We start from the raw sequence: 19,619 nt of genomic DNA, 5'->3' as shown, positions 1-19,619 counted from the left end.
CGGAAAGATATCCTTTTTGGAGCAGATGTCCGCTGTCTTGAGAAAATCTCTGGAGAAGCAATCAGTTCCAGACGCCTTGATGAGACATTCTGCATTGCTCCAAGGATGGAGGACTCATAATTGTGGCATTTTTAGATCATATAGATACTCGAGACATGCATCAGCACAAGTCTGAAGGAATAAAATGGAGGCAATTTGAGCAGATTTGGATACCACAACAGATGATGGGATTGGAGCAGGACTAGGTGAACGTATCCCAGGAATGCCAAAGGGGGCACTGCTACCTCACAGCACCAGGTCCCTGGTTTAATTCTGGCCCTGGAAGACTGAATGTATGCACATTCTTTCCGTGTCTGCATGAGCTTCCTCCAAAGTCTAAAGACTTGCAGGTTATGTGGATTGAACATACTAAATTGCCCCTTAGTATTAGGGGGATTAGCAGGGTAAAAATGTAGGTTACAGGGATAGGTCCTGGGTGGGATTGTTGTCAGTGCAGACTCTATGGGCTGAATGGCCTCCTTCTGCACTGTAGGGATTCTATGACTCTAATAGTTCATAGGCACTTCAGATGTGACTCAAAATATCATGCAACAAACTGCCCACAGCTGAATAATAAGGTTCCTGAAATGACACATGACATTCAGAGGCTAAGGATGATGCTAATCATCAGTTTGAAGGAACTGTATTGGTCATAAGAAGCTTCAGTCTGGTGATGAGTGTACTAGTCGGGGATTCCTTTAACTGTGATGTTTTAGAAGGTGCACCCTGACAATGTGTGGAACAAATTGGTTAAAGTGTTATCTAGATTCATTCAATAGTGAGGATTGTTTACGGTCAGAGAGTATGAATGTTCTGTTTGTTTAGGCTGGTGATAACAGCTCTGCCCAAAACCACAAGAAACTACAAAAGGTTGTGAATGTAGCCCAACCCATCACGCAAACCAGCCTCCCATCCATTGACTCTGTCTACACTTGCCGCTGCCTCAGCAAAGCAGCCAGCATAATTAAGGACCCCATGCACCCCGGACATTCTCTCTTCCACCTTCTTCGTTGGGGAAAAAGATACAAAAGTCTGAGGTCACGCACCAACTGACTGAAGAACAGCTTCTTCTCTGCTGCCATCAGGCTTTTGAATGGACCTACCTTGCATTAAGTTGATTTTTCTCTATACGCTAGCTATGACGGAACATTCTGCACTCCCTCATTTCTTTCTCTATGGGCGGTATGCTGCCTGTATAGCGTGCAAGAAACAGTAGTTTTCACTGCATGCCAATACATGTGGCAATAATAAATCAAACCAAATCAAGTCAAAAGCACATTGAGGTCACTAAAAGGAGTGGTGAAACAGCTGGAACAAATCAATTCATTCATACTGATGTGAGATAGATGTTCAGTTATGTTTATTCTGTGAAAAAAGACCAAATGGAATTGGACATGGAGCCTGAAAGAGCAGTTGTTTTTGGAACTGGCAGTTTACACCATTAGGATATTATTGCAACCCCTTCACAATCCCTGATGTTTCGAATCAGTGTTAGAAATGTATTAATGACATCCGGCAAAAAGATTCAAAAGGATAAAAGCAATTTGCCTTCAGGCTGCAAAGACAATTTGTGCACCTTTCTTGTCAGAGATTAAAATCTTACCAAAAGAAACAGGTGTGCTTGACGTGGAGTACATCTGACTCATATAAAGATTAGTGCAAAATGTAGCACATCCTACTGCATGCATTCCATTGTTGTGTGCATTTGATAAGATAGTTACCAAGGATCTAAAGTTACGGCACAAAGACAGAAAAAGTTTCATTTGACTATTTATAAACAAAGAAACCAGATTTAATCTTTCCACAGTAATACACAGCTTGATCAAAAGGCCGATTGTAGATTAAATCATGTAGAAATGGATATGGACTGGACTTAGGCACTAATTCTGATGATGAAAGAGACAAATTTTCTAATGATTTGTTTGAACATATGTGAAAATGTGAACTCTGTGTCCATGAATACCACAGGTGAACATCAGCAATGAACTAACTATACGAAAGGAATCACAAGGTGCCAGATGAAATGCCGTATAAAATCTTGGCAGATTAACCAGACTGCAAGTTGACAGCTGCACTGGCGTGGGCTGTTTCTGCAGCTTCAGGTGGTTAGAGGGAATAGAGTCATGATGCCCACTGAGGCTGATACCTTTTTAAATAAGCGTTTAATTTCCCAGTGACCAATGGAAAGAATCGCAGGAAAAGACTTCACATTTTAAGACTTTTACTGTAACAAACAAACTAAGATCTGCATAAATCAAACACTACTTAACAGGTAGCTAATAGCCAAAACTAAAGACAAGGCACTTCTCCATGAACAAATTAACTTAATTGAGATTATTCTTTCAATTCCTCTTGTTGTGCACCTCTGGTTAATGGTTAGCAATAAATCCCAAGGTATTCTTACTTCCAGCAGGTTGACTTCTCCCTACTAGACCAAGTTAAATCTTTTCAGTCATTCCGTTCGATCTGAACATTCTAGAACAGGCCTCCACCAGAAAGGCCCACCTCAATGACTCTTTTCTCCGTAATTCTTTGGAAGTTCTGCCATATCCCCTTCCTTTCAAACAGAATACCAACTTGTACAAGCATTCTTGCCCATTGGTAATGTAGTTAAAGCAGTTCGCCCTGCTCATCACAGCTGTAGTTGCTACTACTCCACGTAGCAGTAATTTCTTCCTCTCTTTCTGAGTCTCTGGGTGAGATTTTCCCACTGTGCTCACCCTGAGGTTGGAAACCCCCGCTCAAGGTCAACAGCCATTTGCATTGCCTGTGTCCCGCTCGCTACAATTCCCGTGACAGACAGGATGGGAAAATTCACCTTCTGCATCCCTTTCTCCAAAACACAGCTCTCTCTCTCTCTCTCTGTCAAGTTGTTAAAAAAAATTATGCTTGATTTTCAATAGAATTTGGTTTGGGTCTCTTTTCTTATGACAACCAGATCACGTGGGTCTGCCTCTAGGAAGAGTTAATTTAATTCCCCCCCAATTCAGAACTTGTGTTGCCCTTCAGGTTTAAAGAGACATTCTGAAGTAAAACTGTCCTGCAAAGCAAATTATAAAAACATCTTTCCCACACTCATTCACTCCCTCTCCCACACATGCTCATTCTCTTTCTCTCTCTTTCCAATACTCACTCTCTTTCATTCTCCTGCTGAATTATTCTCTCTCCAACACCTGCTCCCACATTTATTCTTTCTCTTGCACTCACTCACTCACTTCATCCTCTCACTCACTCACTCTCACCCTCTCACTCACTTACCTCACTCACTCTCACGTACTCTCTCACACTCTGTTTTTCTCTTCCACACCTTTTCTCTCTCTCTTTCTCCTCCTTCCCCCACACAACCAAGCACTGAGTCTCTTCACCCTCACCACCCTCTGTCTGCCCCATCGCATGTAGTCCCTCCTGGCACAGCCTGGCCTAGTAGTGTCTTCCTTACTCACCCATCCCAACCTGGCCATGCCTTCCTTCTCCACACATCCAGCCCAGAAACCAATCTATCTTTCTATCTTTCTTTCTCTCTTCCCTCACCTTCCCGCCTCCTCCACCACCCCACTTCCCAAGTACCTTTTTATTCCAGTGCACACTTGCTCCCACCAATGTTGTTGTTCCTTCAATCACAGACTGCTTGCCACCCACATTTAGGTAGGTACACTCATGATATGGGAGAAGAATGGGGAGGAGAAGTGTCACCCAGGACCTTCAACTCCATTTTGAAAGCTGAATCCAGAGGCCACATCGGGAAGCTTCACTGGCCACATCTGGCCCACAGACTGCATGTTCAACAAGCCTGACTTAAGCTGTAACAATCACCCAAACAACACAATTTAAGCTTTAAAAGCCAACTTGTGTAACTGGCCTCAATTTAACCTACTATAGATCTGACAACAGGTATTTAATGAATCAAGCAATATTCATTAAGTAATTATGCAATAGTCAACAAAGCACAATAATTGAACAGCAATCAATGACTCTTGTTTTCCATCCCACCATTTCATTGTCTTTCTTGTTAACAGCTGCAATTGTAAATATCAGCACACCTCCTACCATTCACAAATTCTTCAAACACTGCATCCAAAATTACATTTCTTAGCGTAGTGAACATAATTTCAGATGTGAGGTGTACAGCTTAAGCAAAATGTAGTGTAATGGTACACGGTACAGAGCGCAATTATCCACCAGCATGAGCACATCTTTTCCAAAAAGCATCCCTTGAAAGAATCTTACTTTGAAATATATCAATCCATTAATATTCATCAGATCACTCCTAACATAACCTTTACTCTAACACAGAGTTTCAGGCGAGGGGGTTTTACCCACATTCATTAATTTTAGCAAGTACCCAGCCCACATTGCCCAGCAGTCTAAGTACATTTCCCCTTTACGTGACTTTGCACATGCAAATTCTCACAAACTACTTAACAAACATGTATTGACATCTTTTGCACAGCGTTAGCCATCATGGTATGCTAATTGCCCTTGGTGTAAAAGATTGGTAAAAACCAAAAAGGTAATTAAAACAATCAAAATTTTCCAAACCTTACACAGCGTGTTCTCGAAGACCCAGCAATCTTGCAGATGAGAGGTTTTTCCATTTTAGGCAGATTCACATCTGAACAATCGCCAGAAAAGATCTCCTTTTTCATTTTGCGTACTGTGTGGGTGGAATTTTTCCCTCCTGTCCGCCATGGGAACTATAGAGAACGGGGGCAGACCAAGCAAAGGTTCATTGACCTCGGATAGGAATTTCCAGCCTTCGGGCAAGACTGGCCCGAAAATCTCACCCAGCATGTTGTTTCCATGTCCTCGGTTAAAAGATTGTACCATGATGTTGCATCCTGCATTGTCTATACTCTGGACCCTGGGCTAGAATTATTAATGGTCAGAAAAGCTTCACAATTCTTTTGTTCTGGTTAGGCCTGTCACAAACAACATTGCCGACTGCTGCCAAACTGTCTAATATCTGGATGCTGATCGCTGCAAATTGGAATCCAGGAGGGGTTCTTGGTCAGAGCAATTCTTACCCTCTGCATTCAGTAACTTCCTTTACTTTCTTCAAAGTCAGACACTAAATTGTCATCAGCATTTCCACTTTTCAATACAGCCCTCACAATGCTCTGTTCAGTTTTGACCCCCTGATCTCCATTCCCTTCCCTGCCTGTATCTCCAAATCTGTGAAGAAAACCTCTGTAAGAAGTCTCATAACACCAGGTTAAAGTCCAACAGATTTATTTGGTAGCAAGAAAGCCTCCACCAGCCCACATCTGAATTGTGCTGCAGAATAATTGAATTCACCTCGTCCTGTTAAATTCAGGGACACTTCTATCTTTCAGTGTGTTTTCATGGTTTAATCCTTCAGCGTTCTTTTCTCGAGGATGCCACTTTCACACTGCTCCATTCTGTACAAGCATTTCACTTCTCTGCCGAACAATATCTTCAACCGTTTTAAGAACTTCTGTAAGATTATATCAATGCTCAGCTGAAAGAATTTGATACTTTTATGATGGCAGGTTCACAGTTTGTTTCATTCCATTTTGCCTTTGTCCTCCAGTCTTTCCCACACTTTGCTTATGTCCCCCATGTATTGTTAATTCTTTTCCTGTTACTATTGACTTAATTTCAGTCTTATTCAAATTTACATTCTCAGTTTCCAACTCTTTAGACACATCTTCAGTTGAAACAGTAATTATTGCAGTGTGGCTACAGAAGTGCATGGACTGTTTAAAAACACACAACTTTTTTTTTGACTGACTTTGGTTTTGAAACCTCAAAAGAAACTGCCAACTTATTTCCAAATGAAATATTTACAACATCAATTGCAATGGGTGAATAACCCCTTCATTGCAGGACTTGAAATTACACCATATTTTAAAATAACTCTGTACAAAACAACCCCTAAACAATTTCCATCGATGCACCATATAAAAATGTATTTTATTTAGTAATTTCCTGGAGGAACATTCTGTTATCTGTTAGTATCAGGGATTGTGCTGATCGCATTTCTCCAGGGGTAACAATTAGCTTTCCTGCCTCAGCAGACAGCAAGCTACAAGGCACCACAGTGGCCCAGTGGTTAGCACTGCTGCCTCACAGTGCCAGGGGCCTGGGTTTGATTCCTGCCTTGGGTCACTGTCTGTGTGGAGCTTGCACGTTCTCTCTGTGTGGGTTTCCGACAGGTGCTCCAGTTTCCTCCCACAGTCTGAAAGACGTGCTAGTTAGGTGCACTGACACAAACAGGTGCTGGAGTGTGGTGTCTAGAGGAATTTTGCAATAACTTCATTGCAGTGTTAATGTGACTAATAAATAAACTTTACCATAATTTCCTACACCCTCTCCCATTCTTGTTGTGAATACAGGATAACCTACAGGTTTGCCATCATTCTTAGCCAGCCGCACAGTATTTCGTGAAGGAGCCATATGCAACCTGACACACGCGACAGTTCGCTTTTTAATTTCCAACATTCAGCTTTCACGTGTCCATTTTTGTGATAACTGTAATATGTTGATAAGCTTGAATCAATCCCAATAACTGGACTATCTCTCTTACTAATCTGCAGAAGATCTGTTTCTCTCTTCTGGTTACTTTCTTCATTTTGAGTTGATCCCTTATTTGTCTTGTTTCTCTGTGAGGTGACAAACAAAGGCTATTGCCTGACATGTTTGTCAGGCAACTTGTAGTCATTGACAGCCTCAGTTATCTTAGAAACTTTGTGATCTTTCAGGTAGGACTTTATTCCCTGAGGGATAATATTTTAAATTCTTCCATTAGCATCACTTCTCAAAGGTTTTCAAAGTCTTGTTCCATCTTCATCAATCTGTGACACATTCAAATATAATTTCCTTTTCTCTGCAGATTCCACAAAAGTCTGACCTTGTTTCTTCCTTAATTTTCTGTCTGTTAACTTCTGGCACTAACTCATGCATTGAGAACACAGTTTTCACTGCACCGTAATCACCAGATCGTCCATCTGAAACAGGCATGCATTTTAAAGCCTTTCCTTAGAGTACCTTCTGCAATAAAATGGTTCAACTTTCTTTTGACAATTTCTGTTTCATGGCATTTTCCTCAGATTACACAAAATACATGTCAACACTTTTCACACTGAATGCAGGCAGAAGGGGGTTAAATCTGAGTCATCATTAGTTGCAGAAACACAGGGTTCTTGTGGCAGCAGTGGATATGGAATTGCATTTATCAACTATTTAAAAGAAATTTTATATAATGCGTGAACTGAAAACAGTTAGTCATGGAGTCATAGAAGTTCACAGCATGGAAGCAGGCCCGTTGGCCCAACTTGTCCATGCTACCTTTTTTTTAAAGCGAATCCCAATTGTCTGCATTTTGCCCATATCCCCCTACCCCCATCTTATCCATGTAACTATCTAAATGCTTTTTAAAAGACAAAACTGTACCCACCTCAACTACTACCTCTGGCAGCTTATTCCAGACACTCCCCACCCTCTGTGTGAAAAAATTGCTCCTCTGGACACTTTTGTATCTCTCCCCTCTCACCTTAAACCTATGCCCTCTAGTTTTAGACTTCCCTACCTTTGGGATAGTTTTCTCATTACATAGATAATTATTCCTTGTGAGATAATCTACATTCTACAAAAAGATGAAGGATTCATTTGCTAATATGGTACAAATGTTAGAAAAGAAGGAAATCTCTAGCATTGAGTTATAGCCTTCTGATGGAGCACTTTGCCTCTCTGTCATCATTCTCAGTTTTCCTCACTGACACAGATTACATTACCTTAGATACCCTGTCCCTAGCCAATCCTGGTATTTCCAATCTGGGACATGTTGACTGCCATCTATTTTGCACCTTGTAGTGTTGTAAAAGGTAAGACCTGGCAGCAGAGATAAATTCAATACTTCCCTTGAAAGTGTGTTTCCTTTAGGCTTTACTAATTTGAGGATTTAAAATGAGGCTGGAAGATTTGCCTAGCTTGTGCTGGAGAGAGGGAATCCCTTAGCATGAAAGACATTTCTGAGGTTGAAAGTTACCAGGATGGAAAGAAAACAAAATAGAAATAACCCCTTAGAAACTAAGAATCATTTTGGATTGAACATAGAACATAGAACACTACAGCACAAACAGGCCCTTGAGCCCACATGTTGCGCTGATCATATCCCTACCTACCAGGCCTATCTATAACCCTCAATCCCATCAAATCCAGGAATGGATTGTGTCCACGAATACCGATTGCCTACTCAAGGGACAGTATATCTGCAAAGTGGGTTTCTCAATTATGTTAAACATAAAAACAGGAAATTCTGTTCTGCAATGGAAAGTATAACTTGCTGACAAAGTACTGGATAATATATTCCAACTTATGTTGTAAAGTGATGGTCTGCTGAAAAGACAAGAGTTTGAGGGGTTTAGAATTAGGCCTGCTGTTTGCGGGGTGAGGTTGGTGGATTGGGGGAGAGGATGGGATTCCTGTCTGGCTGAATATCAGTAAAGGGACTCATGGTTTGGGGATAGGGTTTATGACGCGGAGTTTGGAATACCCTGGGGAAGGTGCCAAACCTGGAGGGTGGGCAGTGTCACAATCAGGGTGTCATAAATAGTTACGCTGAAGCGAGAAGTGGTTTTATTTGATCCATTAACTATTTGTGTAACCATCCAAAATTAACAATTTAAGCCGCTTTCTTGGATGGTTCCCACTGCAGTGCAGTTGTGCAGGGAAAGTTAGCGCGTCTGGACAAATGCTATGCAAACCCTTATCTGGGAACTTCTTCAGGGATTTCCCCTTTACCTATGGGGTAGCCCCCCAAAATCTGACCCTGGGGAGCCAGGAATTTATTGGCCAATGTCTAGTCATTACTGCTTTTAGTCTGCTGTTTCAGTAAGCTTTAAATCTTGTCAGGCCATCCTTTAAACTATTAACTGGAAATTTGCACTTTTCAAAAAAAAACTTTCAGTTGCCATGGGGATCATAACAAAATTTCAGGATTGAATCGGGCACGTGCTTCCCATCCAAGAGAATTGCAGCATGAAATAGACAAGGGTTGTATATCAGGGAACGTGTGTCACTTTGTCTTTTGTTCATCAGACTGAGGGAAATAAAATTCCTCCTAGGGTAATCATAGAGAAAGGAGACTGTCCTGGGTATATCATGGCTAAGGGCTCTGGGAGGATTTATTAACTGTCCTTCCAAAGGATAAGATCTGTCTCTGTATGCTTAATTTTTTTGCCATAGCACATTTTCAAGAAGCTGATGGACCTCTTCTGCACTGTATAATTCTATAGTTCAATGATACTGTGATTCATTCATTACATTTCATGGATACAATTGTTTAACAAACAATATGATTCTATTTTCAGTGAGGTCAATATCAAGAAGCCTATATTACCCAATGGTGCTGGTTATGTGATAGTAAAGCCTTCACCTCAAACAGGTAAGAGAAATAAAAACTATGATAATGACTAGACAATAGAGGTTTAGCTTGTGAGAGGACAAGTAAGAAGAACGTTGGAGTGATTCTTTGCTCCAGATACTACATTAAACTCCAAAGCTGGAACTTGCTATAAAAGGGGAAATTTTTAGCAGTGACGGAACAGTGAGCTACTTGTTCTCATTGGCGCAGCAGCAACATGTTGACATCTTTCAAATCATACAGCACGAGGGTGGGCCTGTTTAGATTTCCATTGAATCACAGCAATCTACCTGTCATGGTTGTATCAATCCAGGAGTGACCAGCACGTTATCCTTGTGGAGATGCAGCCCTGCATTCACATTGAGGATACCCTGCATTGTACTGTTTGGGATTAAATGGAATAGATTTCAAACAGATCAACAGCTTAAAACTGGGCAACACCCCAAGTCCAGTAAGTTACCAGACCTCCTTCAAAACGTCCTGCTCTACTTCACAATCTATGCTACAGCAACAGCAATTGGAAAATACCTCACCTGTAAGTTGAATGACTAGTTCTTTAAATTGTAATTGTAGTGGCATCTCTCATGTTGTGTTTGATATCACAATCTGTCCACTGTGAACCTTTGTGCTTAACACCCTTTCCAACATGAGGCGCAGCTGCGCAAACCAGACTAAAAGTCAGTACGGTCACTTGAGGGTGTTGGTACTTCACCTTGCCAGATTCAGTAGTCTGTGGAACTGAAATTCACTGCTTATGGCCCTTGTGCCCTGTTACTCTGATACTGAGATATTTGAGGATAACATCTTTTACCTCTTAATGAAGTTCCAGGGCTTTGAAATGCTTAAACCTTTTGAGTAATATTCTTTATGAAGTCAGATATATAATGAAACCTTTCTGTACATGTACTGTAAAAATGCCAATACACGGAGTTTGATCAGTTATGCTAACATCAGAGAGATAAGGTTGAAGTTGCAAAGGAACTCAAGTGTGCTGCATTTTTAATAGGGGTTTTAGCTCAAGACAAACACAGGTCCCAGCATATATCTTCATGTTCTGTGCATATGTTAATACGTAAATTTGTTTGGGTTAGTTGAAAACACTTGTTGCTACTGCAGGAGGTCAGGATGCAGGATTTAGCTGTAACGGCTTCAGGGAGGTAGTTGAAAATAAGGCACAAAATGGATTTACAGTTGAGTTCTCACGAGAGTGATTAGTGACCTGTATTCTGAAAATTAGGAGACACAAACGGGAGTTCTTTGCATTATTCACAGCTTTGTACCTTGACCCAGCCTGTTCTTAGTGTTATTGTTCAGACTCTCGTTTAATCAGATCGAGATGAGTTATTTAAGTGCCTGTTCCCTAACTGTACTTTTCTTTGTTCTCTGTAATAAAAATGCTCCACAGGGTATCAATGTGGCTGGGTTCACTTATAGAAAATATTGTTAACCTTAAGGGTGTATCTTGTGCAAACTCAAGACTACAACACTGCCCTTTTCTTCTTTCATTTCCAAAATAATGTGACTTATTTTGGGATATTATTCCATAAATTACAGAAATGCTCAAGCAGTTCACACAATTGATCATATTTTACATGTGATGCTAGTGGTTAGTAAGCCTGGTGCCTTCTTTGCTGCTGCCGAATCTTGCCTGTTGTCAACAATCATATTTGTTCTTCGGGGTCAATACATATCTGTTAGGAGTGGAAACTTTGGTTGATTCATTTCTGATTCTCTCTGTCTTTGGTCCAGGTAACAGTTGGCTGATACCTCAGAATAGAACATAGTAACTTCCCAATTTGTTTGGCTCAGTTTATTGCATCAATCAATGTCACAATCATGAGGAATGCTCTTTGAGCCTTTTCCCTCATCCTTTAATAATGATCCCTTATCACAGCCTTTTCAATCATTCCACAAATTCTGCCCAAAAGACCCAGCTCAAAGACCTTTTTAATCACACTTTGTACAGAATGTGCTTTGTATCGTTAGTGCTAAAGCTGCCTTTTGCCAGTTTGTATCTTTGTTTCCATGTCCTTAGTTGTCACTTAACTTGCAATAACGCACAAATTCCATCATTCCATTTTAAAATGAAAAATTACTTCCATGACCTTCTGATGTCCCAAGCAATTTACAACTACCTTTACAATGTGTCTGCTCTGTAATGTAATGTCAGAAAGAGTAGCAGCTGATTTGTACATCGCAATAGTCCCACCAACAGCAATGCAGTAGCAACATAACTGCTTTACTGATTTTGGGTGAAGGACACTGGAGAGAACTCCTATCTACCATTTTCAAATAATACCATGGGATATTTTATATGCCTGCAAGTATAGATGAGACGCTAAATGTTCATGTAAAAGTTAGCACCTCCGACAGTGCAGCATTCCCTCTGTGATGCACTGTAGCGTCAGTCTAAATATTGTGCTTAAGTCTTCAGCAATCTGCATATATCTTGTGTCGTTCTCTTGTTAACAGTTCCTTTCAATGCTCAGGAGGCCAGGTCTTCTCCCCTTTCATCATTGAATGTTTCTCTCTGGCCAGGGATTGACGTTGTGCTACTTCTGTGCACCATTGCCAGGACTTATTATTTTCTCTTATGCTTTAGTCACTGCAGAAATGGAAGAATATTTCTCGCAGTATGGCCACTTAACTATTTCCCTCTTACGTTTCTGTCTTTGTTAACTATCGAAGGCCTATTGGAATTTTCCAGACATTGTGATTGACCAATTGGGAAAAACCTTGGCTGACAGATATTTCAGACTGACAGCAATGGTTTTTGTTTATTTAATTGCTTTTCTCTTTATTTCCAGGTCCCAGCCTCGGAAAATGTGTCCCCGGGAAGCCTCTGCTTTCACCATCTGGATTTTATTACCAGGACCAATGGGTATCAACGAGCTGTAACATTCAGAGCTTCAACAGACCTGCAAGTATAACAAACTGTCTCCGTGGAAAAAAAGTTCATATATTTGGAGATTCCACTATACGCCAATGGTTTGAATATTTGACAGACTTTGTACCAGGTTAAGTTTAGCTTTTTCTAATATGTTTTTTGATATAATCTTCCTTATGAATTACTTACATGCTGATCCAGTTTTGTGTAGTGCCCAGGAAAATTACTCTTCCCTGAATGTGAATACATAGGTTAGGATTTCTACACAATGCACCTTAATGTGCTGGAAAAATTCAGCAGGGAAATGTTTTACTGCAGGGAATGTTTTACAGGAGGGAATGGGCCAAGTTAAGGCATATGCATTTGTTTATAGTTCCAGTAAAGAACTAATCCACAGATCACAGCCAATGCAAGGGAGGTCACTACTGCTGCGAGGACACCATCAGCTATGTTTCCCTTTACCAGAGAGGACTTGGCAACTTTTCCTTCTGAGGAAATGGGCCATTTTCTTGACACTCATGCCTTTGGATTCAAGGTTATTCCCAGTAAAAATTCCACATCAATTTTATTTTCATGGTAAACAAGCAAAAGATGATAACTACTGAAGTAAAATTAGGCAGATTACAGCTCGGCAATGGGAAGACTGGACTCCTTTGCTGTGAGTGTTGCAGCATTCCATTGTAGATCCAGAAACGTTGCAGCAAACTCAACTGGTGCACTGGACCACGGCTCCTGTGCGGAAAAAAGTCAATGGAATTGCAAATGCTGAAGGGAGGGAACCATGTTGCAATCCCAGGAAGAGGGTTGCATCTGAACTTTCCAAGTGTTGCAATTGCTTATTGGACCCCAGCTATATTGTTACATTACCTTTTTTGGGGTTCACTAGCGATTATCCTAGTATATGGTCGGAATATCATCTAGATCCATCTAGTTTGTCACCTGTTAGCCATACTCTGAAGTGCAGGGATAAGCACAACTCATAACTCAGAAGATTTCAAGAATGCAGGGAAGGAAAGTACTGCTGAAAAAAGACATGTTGTTGAAGGCTTTGGTGTTTCGCTCATCAGGACATTCACAAGAATACCAACGTCAGGGGAAATTACTGCCTTACATTGTATGAAAAGAGAGTGCTGATTGATTGGAAGTGAATTCTGATTGGTAAAGACTTTGGAATGAGAATGTACCAGTCAATGTTTACTGACAGCCAACTGCCAAATATTCTTTGAAAATTTGACTCAGCCAGCTTAATGCTGAATGGGATCCTTGTGTCACTGTTCGGGCACCAGAATTGAAGGATCTGTTTATTTCTTCAGAGTCAACTTGAGCACGACTGGTCTGAAGTAAATACTCCTTTATTTAAGCATCTTTTATAAGCATTTTACAGAGGGTGAAATAAGGATTACTTAAGACTGAGAGAAAGAGAGAGAGAGCAGCCAGAAGCTAGCGCTGGATCGAACAACTCAAAACATAGTCTGGATTGAACTAACTAAACATCGATCTGTGTCTGCAATATAACTGAATACTTATATTATTAGAAACTGGATACAAGTAGTCTCTAGGTGCTGTAAAAACTGGCTTTTGTGGCCTTGTGCTGGCTTGTTTACCTTACATTGTACTTTCAGAGAATGCATATAAGTCTAGACTGGGCCCAGAATTCCAAGCTGATGTGACCAAATTAGCTTAAGTTAGCTTAAAGCATAGCACAATTAGTTACATTAGGCAGAAATATGTTAAAATGAAGCCTTTTAACTGGCAAACCATCCAGAAGATCCCACATCAAGGCATTGCCTTGAGGAATGAACCAATGAATGGCAATCGCTTATTTTATTTAGCTGAAACAGGCGCAAAATGTGTACACAGAATCAGAAAATGCTGGCAAAACTTAGCAGGTCTTCCAGCATCTGGAGGGAGAGAAGCAGAGATAACGTTTTGTATTTGTGTGACTTCTTCAGAACAATGTGTATCCATTTCTATCCTTGCTGCAGAGGGTTTTAATATATGTAGCTTCCACTACACACAAATGCGCCATTCTGTGAGCCTAGCCGATAATAATATATGTTGTCAGCGTAAATTTTAACACATTGAGGATTATTTAGTTAATGTTGTCCAATCACAGAATCACATCTAATGCTGGATGCTGTGCTTTGATCTTTGCAACCATGGGCTGATTGGGTATCCTTGGATTTCTTGACGACTTGTAGGAGTGAGAGTCAAGTAGTCAGCTCATCTTCAACCTCCTCAATAATGTCAAGTTGGCATTAATGTTCCTTCCCTGTTTGTTTTCTGTTAGGAAATGATGTGGATATGTCACTGGGTACAGTAGGGACTACATTCAGCTCACATGCAACACTTCAGTTTGTTGATACCAGTGAAATGGGCAGCACGGTAGCACAGTGGTTAGCACTGCTGCTTCACAGCTCCAGGGATCTGGGTTCGATTCCCGGCTCGGGTCACTGTCTGTGTGGAGTTTGCACATTCTCCTCGTGTCTGCGTGGTTTTCCTCCGGGTGCTCCGGTTTCTTCCCACAGTCCAAAGATGTGTGGGTTAGGCTGATTGGCCATGCTAAAATTGTCCCTTAGTGTCCTGAGATGTGTAGGTTAGTGGGATTACTGGGTAAAATATGTAGGGACATGGGGGTAGGGCCTGGGTGGGATTGTGGTCAGTGCAGACTTGATGGGCCGAAGGGCATCTTCCTGCACTGTAGGGTTCTATGATTCTATGAAATGCTCACCTTATGATTTAAGATTATTGTTAATATGTGTTGGAATTGTGTATGTGATTGAAATCATGTGCTGATTTGTTGCTGTGTGGAAACTGATCTGCATGTCATTTTCTCCAGATATGGACATAGCATTCATTCCATGTTTCCTCGGAAGGAACTCTTCGAATGCAGACCATAAAAAATAACAAAATTTACTCCAACTTGTAAATCAAAGGAAGGATATAATAAAGAAACGTCATTACTCCAAGCTTGGGGCCTCACCCTGGACCACTCCAAGTTCCTCACAATTCCACACAGGTTCTTATTTATAGTGAGTCAGCTGGTCAGCTGACTATTACATCATTCTGTAATTGGTTCCATGGTTCATTGGGTCAGCTGACCCTTTCATCCTGTTACCATTGGTCACATTACATCCAATACAAAAGTTGTCACCGGTTACTTTCTAACATTCCAGTCTCTTTGAATAAGACCAGTGTTTCCAAAGCCCCAGGAACTTTCAATGGCTTCTCACTGTTGTAAGGGGAATTGTTCATATTTCCTGGTTTGCAGAGGGTGGAGCAATCCTGAAGTTTGTTGGATGTTTTGTCTCCCAAGACATTAGCAAATGCCCCTGTCCGAGAGAGAATCTACGTCTGAGCAATTAATGTTCTTTGTCACACATTGCTGGTCACTGTATCTGAAAGAGAGTACAAAAATACATTCAGGGTTATCTGCTTCTGCATTGGCAACATCATCTTCCCCTTTTGTTGTGGTGTTCTAATGTGGCAGTTTTCTGATGGTATTATTAGTAGTAATTGAATCTGCTGACAAACACCAGCAAAATGACTGAGTTGGCCCACAAGCTTTGTGCCGTTTACCAGCAGCAGGACACAATCTGGTGTGGGTAAGTGCCACCACACCATGGCACAGTGGTTAGCACTGCTGCCTCACAGTGCCAGGGACCCAGGTTCGATTCCTGGCTTGGGTCACTGTCTGTGTGGTGTTTGCACATTCTCCCTGTGTCTGTGTGGGTTTTCTCCGGGTGCTTCAGTTTCCTCCCACAGTCCAAAGATGTGCAGGTTAGGTGAATTGGCAATGCTAAGTTGCCCCTTAGTGTCAGAGGGGCTATCTAGGGTAAATGCATGGGGTTGTGAGAATACAGTCTGCATGGGATTGTGATTGGTGCAGACTTGATGGGCCACATGGCCTTCTTCTGCACTGAAGGATTTTATGATTTACAGTGGAAACATTCTTTGGACTAATTGCTGCTCTGTTTATGGGACTGCTGTTGTTGCCTTGCAAGTGGTTTCTGAGCATGTGGGTGATGAACCCTTTTCACATGAGATGAGTTTCGAGTGTGGTAGTTCCTGTTAGCAAACGTAAATATCAATCACTCAAAAGAGATAGTAATCTTGTTAATTCAAAGAGCTTTCTCGCTTTCTTGAGTATTTTTTGGTAGTTGACTGGAAAGTTTATCTACAATTTATTTGTGTGTTTTGATTTCTCTTTCAACGTGTTCAACAGCAATCAAAGTCTTGCTAGTTGTCTCAACTCACTCGCTGGGTGGCACAGTGGTTAGCACTGCTGTCTCACAGCTCCGGGGACCTGGGTTTGATTCCTGGCTTGGGTCACTGTCTATGTGGAGTCTGCACATTCTCCCCGTGTGTGTGCGGGTTTCCTCCAGGTGCTCCGGTTTCATCCCACAGCCTGAAAGACCTGCTGGTTAGGCACGTTGGCCATGCTGAATTCTCCCTCAGTGTACCCGAACAGGTGCCTGAGTGTGGCGTCTAGGGGATTTTCACAGTAACTTCACTGCAGTGTTAATGTAAGCCTACTTGTGAGACTAATAAATACACTTTAAGTTTTCACTTCCTTGGCAGCTAATTCCATTGAAATAGTAATTTCCGTGGTCTTTTTCAGAGTAAAGTTACTATTTGTTAGCACTGCTTTGCTGCACAAAGTAGAGACAAATCTGTCCCAAACTCTCAATGTTCTATAGATACTTTCAATACAGTCACAAAATGTACCATTGACTCCCCCTCTTAAATTCTCTTGTGGAATCTGAAGTGCTGTGTAATCACCAATTAAAGGCTTTGGCGAGAAATGTGCTTGCAAAATTTCTGCCCCTCTCTCCCATCATACCCAGTGTGGTGGACTCAGAGCTTCATTGATACTAATGGAGAATGAAACCTCCACTGCCTCGTTTTGCCCTGCTTTTGAATTGATTTGCTTTGATTTATTATTGTCACATAATGTATTCGTATACAGTGAAAGGTATTGTTTCAGCCAAAGTATACCGTTCATAGAGTACATAAAGGACCAAGGAAAGAGAGGGTGCAGAATGTAGTGTTACAGTCATGGCTTAGGGTGTAAACAAGGATCATGTTAATACGAGGTAGGTCCATTCAAAAGTTTGGTGGCTACAGGGAAGAAGCTGCTCTTGAGTTGGTTTGTATGCGATCTCAGACTTTTGTATCTTTTTCACTGACTTCGAGGGGCTGGTTCAGGAAGCCATTAATCATAGCGTGCCCATGTTTCACAGGTAATACAAGCTTAAAGTGTTACCCAAAACAAATCAAACTTGATTTGTTTTGTTATCCTACCCTCAGGCATTGAATAACCTGCAGATAACTGTCTGCCGTGACTCCTTATCCTAAATTGATGCTAATTTATATCAAAAGTTACAAAGCCAATGCTCAGAGTGGACGATCAAATGCAAAATCCACCTCCTTGCTTGCTGCAAGAAACACATTCACATTCCAACTGAACCCCATTCATAGTACCCACAAGAGAGACAAGCTAGATCCTGGGTGACAAGATAAGGCATTGCACCCCAGCTTGGGCTTAGTCCAATATTTGATCTTCGCCAAAAGACCGTCTATCAAATTGCACAACCTCACCAGGAGAGGAAGGTAAAAGTGGCCAAGGGGACCCAAATGTCAGAGGAATTTGAGGTCAGTTGCAGAGAATGGGAAGTGCTATGTCATGAAAACTGTGTGTGAAATGTCCTTTGTTCTTTCACTGTGGTCCTCGTTCAGGCTACAGGGATTTCTGCTCATTGCTGATGGCACTGTGTGGACCATCTCTGTAAGGTTGAGAGATCAAGCCCAGCTTTATAATAAGAGAGTTTAGACCCAAATCCAATTGACACATGGGCTGCAAACACCTGTTAGAGAGTGCTGCAAGGTACAGGGCAATTGTTTTATACAAAGGACAAAGAACAAAAACAGCCCGGGAAACAGACCCTTCGGCCCAACGAGCCCGCGCCACCATTTTAACATTACCTGTCCCCCCTCCACCCGTGACCTTTATCTATGCTTATGGCATTCCACATTGAGGGAAAACTAATTTAGGGACAATTTATCACCTCCAATCAGCCTAATAGCACATCTTTGGGGTGTAAAGTGAATTTATTTATTGACGATGCTTTACACAAGGTAGTAGCTCTCAAGTGAAGCTGGAAGAAGGCTTTGAAAGGGGTTTCTGCCTGAGGACAACTAACAAAGAAATGCTTCAAATCCAGGTTCGACTGGACAGCCCCAGGGATGGTTCGGGCCCCCAAGTGGCTGATGTTAGAACGTAAGGGACAAGTGGAGAACCAGGATCACAGCGCGCGCACACACACACACACACACACACACACACACACACACACACACACACACACACACACACACACACACACACACACACACACACACACACACACACACACACACAGATGAGAATCCCCAACATACTGGAATATGAAGTGCTTGCCGAAGCAATTCAACAGCCCACCAGTTATCTTTACTGGCCACACAGTGACATCAGGATGCCAGAATTTTTCTTTGTTCTCTTCATAGAATCCCTACAGTGCAGAAGGAGGTCATTCAGTCCATCTAGCTAGTGTAAATACATGGGGTTATGGGGATAGCACCTGGGTGGGTTTGTGGGTGGCGCAGACTTGATGGGCCAAATGGCCTCCTTCTACACTGTAGGATTCTATGATTCTAGTTTGCACCCAGGCCCCATTCCCATCACCAAGCATATTTATCCAGCAATCCCCCTGACACTAGGGTCAACTTTGCATGACCAATCAACCTAACCCACACATCCTTGGACTGTGGGGGGAAACTGGAGCACCCAGAGGCAAACCACGCAGACATAGGGAGAATGCGTGTCAGACTCGTGGCCGGAATTGAACCTGGGTCCCTGGTGCTGTGGGGCAGCAGTGCTAACCACTGTGCCACTGTGCTGCCTTCTTATTGCACCTCTTTGCTTAGGCAGGTAAGGAGTATTAATTGCTACTGCCCATCAGTCTGCTTTTCTACTGGCCTAACCTATATTTTTATAACTTTCTGGATTGATTTTTAAAAGTTCTCTCCTCAAAGCTTTCCTCTTCTCTATTCTCCAAGCTGCAGTTGGTCCAGAATTGGTGATACACGTCCTTTCTCACATTCCCATCAGGAACTCTATTGTCAACATATTGTACAATGTCCCCCTTCGCTTTGATAAAATGTAGGGCGGCGTGGTGACACAGTGGTTAGCACAGCTGTCTCACAGTGCCAGGGAACCAGATTCAATTCCAGCCTCTGGTCACTGACTGTGTAGAGTTGCACATTCTC

At 41.8% G+C, this 19,619-nt stretch overlaps 1 protein-coding gene across 1 annotated transcript in view; it reads left to right on the top strand.

The window, feature by feature from the left end:
- Positions 1-19,619, top strand: part of LOC145353520 (NXPE family member 3-like) — a 34,801-nt gene that overhangs the window by 14,124 nt on the left and 1,058 nt on the right. The window contains exons 4-5 of the mRNA XM_080204329.1: positions 9,372-9,445; positions 12,232-12,441. Of these exons, the coding sequence (XP_080060455.1) occupies positions 9,372-9,445; positions 12,232-12,441 (284 nt within the window). The remainder of the gene's footprint in view (positions 1-9,371; positions 9,446-12,231; positions 12,442-19,619) is intronic.

This window comes from Carcharhinus amblyrhynchos, chromosome 15 (genome assembly GCF_965287045.1).
Source record: "Carcharhinus amblyrhynchos chromosome 15, sCarAmb.v2.hapA, whole genome shotgun sequence".
Lineage (NCBI taxonomy): Eukaryota > Metazoa > Chordata > Chondrichthyes > Carcharhiniformes > Carcharhinidae > Carcharhinus > Carcharhinus amblyrhynchos.
The sequence above is the reverse complement of the archived record's forward strand: the minus strand, read 5'-3'. Positions and strand labels throughout refer to the sequence as shown.